Source organism: Cynoglossus semilaevis, chromosome 9 (genome assembly GCF_000523025.1).
Source record: "Cynoglossus semilaevis isolate Cse_v1.0 chromosome 9, Cse_v1.0, whole genome shotgun sequence".
Taxonomy (NCBI): domain Eukaryota; kingdom Metazoa; phylum Chordata; class Actinopteri; order Pleuronectiformes; family Cynoglossidae; genus Cynoglossus; species Cynoglossus semilaevis.
The window spans coordinates 16,572,249-16,579,258 of record NC_024315.1 but is presented as its reverse complement, the minus strand read 5'-3'; the positions used below and the strand labels follow the sequence as shown (position 1 = coordinate 16,579,258).

The following is a 7,010-nucleotide window of genomic DNA, read 5'->3' as shown; positions in this document are numbered from 1 at the left end:
CCCCTGGTACTGCAGCTGTCCTTTACTTTGGTTTTGTCGTAAATGTGTGACGCCTGTTTTCATGGATCTTTATTGAGTTTTCATTTACATCAACACTTTTGAATGAAACTGAACCAATAACAGGTTGGGCTCCGTTCAGAAACTAAACAAAAGTGGTTTTTGTAATGTAATGGTAAAAAGATCGACTGAGTCTGACCTACAAAACCTGTATCTGCAATGTGTCTCTTCTTCTGTAAACCGTGGCCAGACAGATGGTCCTCTGATTGATAAATGTAATTAGACAACAGTGTTTTACATAATGATGCATTTGATCCTAACAAGTGTCAGGATTTTAATTGGATGTTGCAGCTGAGGCTGAATCACACGTCTGTCGGAGGTTTTTGTGAAGAATAGCAACAGATATTTCTGCAGAGGGGGATTTTAAAACCTGAACCAGGGAGCAATCTATGGAAGTTATTACTTTAATTTCAAGTTTTTGTATTTGTACGTGGTTTAATATTATTTAGAGCATAAAAGAGAAAAAAAATGCACTAGCGAAGGAACAGTATTCAGTTTGTGTTGTGCTGTAATCCAGGGATTAGGTAATCACAGCCAAGGCAATTAAAACTGTCATGCAGATTTAGATACACGTTGGCCCTGGATAGTAAACAAAACAAAAGAACGGCCACGCAATTGGATGAAGTGCAGACAACACAACATGATACTATTTCTGGAGCGACTCATCATGAATGATCTAATCCAATATGAAGCAGGACAAACAATTATCCCGGGGAACATTCATCCAACCAGCAACAAGAAGACGTGGGTTCATAATGACAAACAGAACATCAGCTCTTCCTGGTTTATTAGGATTCATTGCTAAATCTGTCGGAAATATGAACGAGGACTGGAAATAACACGCAGTGGTGCCGTGGCTTTGACAGTGAGCAGCTTCATGAATCAGATCAGAGATGTGGATGGATAAATCACTGTGGGTGTAACGTGTTATGATGCTCCAATTGTGAAATAAACATCTGTTGTATGTTAGTGTGTTAGCTGTGCAGGACAGTGTCAGTCTGTAGACCAGGGCAGTTTAGGTTCAGTCTGGGGCAAATGTTTAGACCAAAGAGTGTCTAATCACATTTGGATCAAATCATATAGACACTGACTGTTTTTAGGAACCCTAACTCTAAAAAACTCTGATTCTGTCAGTTTGGAGGTGGTCTCCCTAAGTGAGTGTCATTCATGGTCAGTTCAACCAGAGGAATTTCTGATTAAATATGAATGTTTTTTTTTTCTCTAGTGACCGCAGACTGGGCCGCATAAGGTCCACAGGCCACTGTTTGAATAGGTCAGCTGTTGTCAGTTTTGCCCCTGAGCGTGATTGTGGTTTGACGCCCCCTGTCAAATTATTGATTAAATCTCTTTAGTGAAAATGCCACAGAAATGTTAAAGGGAGGAAGTGCAAGGCTACAAATGTTGTAAAAACTTGGTTGTTATTTTTATTTAAATTTACATCTTAACACAACACAATAATTAGATGCTGTGTAAAGTGAAACTCTAGTTTCAGCTTTTATTTAATTCTAGTAAACAATAAAACATAATGAAAACTATCAACACAAAAAGCACTGATAATAAAGATGAAGTTTTTGAATTCGCTCCAACTGACAAGCACTAAAATCAACCTCTACTTCCCTGCAGCCGTCGTCCGTCACCTGCTCCCGTTCTCTGCAGAAGTCAAGAAGCAAAGGCAGCATTTGGAGCAGCAGCTTCAGGACTTCAACCTCTTTTTCTGATTAGTCAAAACAAGCACTGAGTCACTCGGCCACTCGTCCTTGATTGGTGGACAAAGTGTCGGACAAAGCGGTCTCTGACAGGGCAGTGGTTACGAGACGAAGCCAAACAGCGGTTGAACGAACAGGCCCACGGTCCCCAGGACGCACACGGTCACAAACACCCACAGGAAGATCCTGTCGATCACCATGGCAACGTACTTCCAGTCGTCCTCCACCTGTAAACATGCAGGGAACAGGAGCAGGAAGAGAGTCAGTGGTGCAGCGGAGGAACGTGTTGCACAGTTAAGAAAGTGCGCAGGACAGAAGACAGAGGTTCAGTGAGGTAAGGATGAAAGGAAGAGTCGGAAACTGATCCATAATTTACACCTGAGAAAACGGCTATGATCACACGCAAAGCCCAGAGTCAGAAGAAGTGGCCGACAGTCTTAGTCGGAGACAGATTCAGCCACGCTTTCCTTCACATCAAAGGGCAGCTTTTCCCTGTCGGGACTTCTCACTCAAACTGGTTTTAACTGGCAGAGGAAGGTGGGCCAGCTCTGCAGTCTAACCTGGAAGGATTTAGGTTCTTCCCACTATTGTTATGAACTGTTGGAATGTTTGGATCTTCAACAGTGCATCTCAGAATCAAAGCTTTTCCAGAGTGAGACAGAAAAACAGAGTTTCACTTGTCACAAGTTTTAGTTTCACTGAATCTCCTGGATCTTTGAATCCCATCGTCATTTGTCTGTGGGTGATTCAACCTCAGGTCTGTGGCCTGGCTTGTGTCAGAGCAATCTGACTGAGATCAGGACAGTTAGTCTGGACTGAAGTTAAGAGAGAAACTCTCCACACGTTCTACCAGACCACGTCCAGATGAACAGTAATCACGGAAATACCCCAACTCTATGGAGAGACATTTTCACTGACACTGTTGGACATTTTTACAGATGAATAATTCCATCATTTGGATTAGTCCACCCACTCATTTTAAGATTTGATAATGTTTGGTTTCCAGGCTCCACCTTTTATTACATGCATTTTTCACCTCTTTAGCGATGTTGTGGCTCCTCATGTTCTCGGCGATGTACTTGACGCTCTCGATCGCTTGTTTGATCTCAGGTGAAACCACAGAGAAGGTCACCACCGTGTTAATGCTCTGTGGACTCAGCCGACGGGTCATCCTACTAACGTCTGGGGTTTCTGGGGTGTCCTTCCCATGCTGACAGGGGCAGGGACATTTCTTATCAGTACAGCCCTCTATAGAGGAGACCTTACTGTCCCCAAACTCCAGACTGCTGAGTGGCCCTCCTCCTCCTCCTCCTCCTCCTCCGACCTGCTGGACACCAAAGGCAGACAATGGATTGGTTGACCCATGTTGCTGTGCATTATTTTAAGTTTTGAGTTCTGTGTCCACTAAAAATAACATTTCAAAACGTACAGTAGAGAACTCTAAGAGAACACCACTCATATTTTAAGCAGTACAAAAACCTTTCACAGGTTCACATGACTGACTTCCACGGGTTTGGTTTATTATTATTATTATTATGTTTATTATTCAAGCTAATTATTAAAGCTAAATTGCTGCTAAAAGTGTGAATTTTAATTATTGCGATTTTTGAAATTTACAAACAAAAAACAAAATAACCAAAGTCAGCTGCAGTAACAAAGCAAAATGATGTTGTAGTTGACATTGGTGTAAAGAAATGATGGTGTTCCAATGATAATCAGTACCATCAAAAAGAACAGGCTCTTTAAAGCAGAAAGTACATGTACCAGGTCAATGTACAACAGTGTTTCCTGACTTTTTTTGTGGGGGGGACCCATATTTTAAAAGTCACAAACCTTTGTGACCCAAGTCAATAGACATTATTCATAAACTCCTGGGAAACATGATGTGAGACGACCCCCCCCCCCCCAAAAAACTCTTGCGACCCACCTGAGGGTCGCGACCCAGTCTTTGGGAAACAATGATGTACAATATACACCATATAAATATACTGTATACTGAGCTTTACATTAATCAGAGCAGTGCTCCGGGTCATTCGGCGGCTGAGGTCCATTATCGCTGCCTAGTTTTCTAATGAACCATGATACAAACATGTCCTACAGAATGAAGATGACAAAAAAGAATTTACCTGCACCAAACTGTTCTTCCTTTTCTTCCTTCCTTTTCCTCCTCCGCCTCCTCCTCCCCTTCCAGCTCCTCCTGCCTCCCCACTGTCCAACCCCCCAGCCTTGACGTCCACACCGATTGGTCTCCGCATCAGCATAATCCTCGGCAGCACACGAAGGAACACGGCGCGCACCCAACAGGGCATGGTGTGAGTCTGCGGTGTGCGGTAGTGCACGTTCAACACAAACACGGTGATGACGATGCTGAGTGTGACGAAAATCATGGTGAAGAGCAGGTACTCTCCGATGAGCGGGATGACCAGCGACGTGGAGGGGATGGTCTCCGTGATAACCAGCAGGAACACAGTGAGGGAGAGCAGGACGGAGATACAGAGCGTGACCTTCTCTCCACAGTCTGATGGGAGATAGAAAACCAGCACCGTGAGGAAAGAGATGAGGAGGCAGGGGATGATGAGGTTGATGGTGTAGAAGAGTGGCAAGCGTCGGATGTAAAAGGAGTAGGTGATGTCGGGGTAGATCTCCTCGCAGCAGTTGTATTTGATGTCGTGCTTGTAGCCCGGAGCGTCAATGATTTCCCACTCGCCACTTTCCCAGAAGTCTTTCAGGTTCACCTGGAGGATGGAAGATCAAGTCATCAGATCTCTGCAGCAGTGTTGGACGTCAATTTAACTATTTTTATAACGACAGGGAGGAACTAACATCATAATAATAGGATTTTTTTTTTCTAAAATGCCATCGACACATGAATACTGTTTTGGAACGGACTAAAGTCGTATCTCAAAGCCCCCACTGTATTTAAGCGTATGATGTGGTCAAGACTAATAGTTCAGCTGACGCCCGTCACTTCCATGGGCGGAGGTTGTTGTAAATCAAACCAGCAGGAGTTCATTAAAGGCTGGACTCCAATCATTCTATTCTGCAGCTCATTAACATATCTCATTAAACGCTGCCTTTAAATAGTGCTTTCTTTAAAACTTCATGTCCCATTTTATTACACACTTCCACATGCATGGAAAAACATAATGACATAACCTTAGACTAAATAGACTCAGACTCAGTAAGAGCTTCACTGGTACAAGACACATGAAAAAACAGTAACACCGTCTGAACAAAGCAACAGTACAACCATGTGTACAATCATACAGGAACTGCTCTGCCAGCGTGTATACAGTATATGACACCAGTGTGCAAGCAATACAGACCAAAGGAGACTCTGGGTTTGGTTGTAATGCCAAAATGGTCTGCTGTCCAGATGGGCCTCAAACAAATCGTCATTTTTCTAAACCATGTAATTTGTTTAGCCGTCAAACCAAAGAACAGAACCGAAGAAAACACTGACCTTGGAACCGATGAGGACCAGGTCAATCTTGGCTTTGTCGTAGGTCCAGGACCCAAACTTCATGGAGCAGTTCTGATAGTCAAAGGGGAAATAGGTGATGTCCATGGGGCAGGAGGACTTGAAGATAGCAGGAGGAACCCAGGTGATGGTACCATCGAACTTGAGCAGAGCCTTGGTCTTGTCCTCGACCAGGAAGTCCCCCACGGCACTGAACAAACAAAGACATCAGGCGTGACAGACATGGGAGGGAGGTGGTCGCTTCAAATACTGCAGTATTTAAGAAGTTTACTTCATGGAATAAACAAAACACAATAAATATTGATGAAAAACTGAGTTCTCTGGCTGTTTGAAATTATTCTCAGAGTTCATTAAAGATTCATGAAAATTGTTGGCCAATAACTTTGTCTCTAGATTCCACTAGAAAAGGTAGCGTCCATGAATAATACATATAATAATATTAAGATTATTGTGCTTTTTTATTGGATGACTATAAACTAATGTAAACGTAGAAAATGATTTATTTGTGGAGGGACGATCTCAGTGAGTCGTTATTTTAATCAGACTCATGATCCGAACATTTACTTCCTAATATTTTTTATCTAATTTTTGAAAATGTTCCCTTTTTCTTGTCCTTACTTGTTGTAAAGAACAATGTCAGGTCTCCAGATCTTATTGGATGGAACTCTAATGAACTCGATGCCATCAAACTCAGCAGGCGCCCAGCGCAGCTTGTAGTCATTCCAGATCTGAAAAAGGAAGAAGAAAAACATTTCTAACCATCTTGTGGAGTCGACCATCTGCTTGAAGTATTCTCGTTGACACTGCAGTATCCGTCACTGTGGACACCCTCTGTCAAATACATGTCCGTACTGCAGTCAGAACTTTGGATTTGTCGCAGTAAGGACACGGGAAGGAAGCGTGATTTTTCATCTTATTGTTCTGTCGGGGATTATTAATGGGAGGAGTTATATAAGAAGATAATTACATCAACGACCACATGTTCAGGGAACGTCCAATCAAATATGAGTAAACACTGATAAAGAAGAAGCTTCAACTCACTTTTCTCTAAAAGTACCTGCAGGTAATGTTTCAGCAGCCGTGGATTCATCAGTGCTGGTTATTTGCATGTCATTTAAGATGAATCCACTCATTAGCACCGCCTGATTGATGCACGGCTCTGAGCCTCGAGCTGTTAAATTAACCACTCCACGCTGCACTGGCTTCTCCATTTATCTCTCACTGCAGTTTACTGACTAGATGATTGGCTGAAGATGTGACTCCCGATCATTCAACGTCTGCTGCTGGTCAGTTTGGAAAGAGCAGATTTTATTTTACATCTAGTTATGTTTAACAAATCCAAAGGAACACTCAGAGCTCTGTCAACATCGGTCAGTCGTACTGTCAATCATATACAAGTAGGTAGGATTAAAGGCTGTTCCTGAAGACCCAATCACAGAGCAGTAAAAGCAGCGGAGGACAACAGATGTGAACAGATGCCAAATGTATTCACTCTGTTCAGTCAGACTAAAGTATTACTATATCAGTATCAGATATGAAGTAAAACCACAGTACCTTTATAAGTATCAGGCCCAAAACCATTTAAATATAGTCATACTGAAAAACACATGCTGACACATGCTGCATCCTGATACCGTAATCTGAAAACAGGTGAAAATGTAGGAGACAAATATAGAAAGAAGTCTGTGTCAGTGAGCGCTGGAGTTGGTACCAATGTTTAGAAACTCTAAGTGTTAAGGAAAATCCCTGCAGAACACATGCACCAA

At 42.6% G+C, this 7,010-nt stretch overlaps 1 protein-coding gene across 1 annotated transcript in view; it reads right to left on the bottom strand.

Moving 5' to 3' along the window:
• The window catches only part of LOC103384191 (neuronal acetylcholine receptor subunit alpha-3-like), a 13,327-nt gene continuing 6,317 nt past the window's right edge, over positions 1-7,010 (bottom strand). The window contains exons 4-8 of the mRNA XM_025058635.1: positions 5,863-5,972; positions 5,227-5,434; positions 3,901-4,498; positions 2,800-3,071; positions 1-1,990 (exon numbers count right to left, since the gene is read on the bottom strand). Of these exons, the coding sequence (XP_024914403.1) occupies positions 1,865-1,990; positions 2,800-3,071; positions 3,901-4,498; positions 5,227-5,434; positions 5,863-5,972 (1,314 nt within the window). The 3' untranslated portion in view covers positions 1-1,864. The remainder of the gene's footprint in view (positions 1,991-2,799; positions 3,072-3,900; positions 4,499-5,226; positions 5,435-5,862; positions 5,973-7,010) is intronic.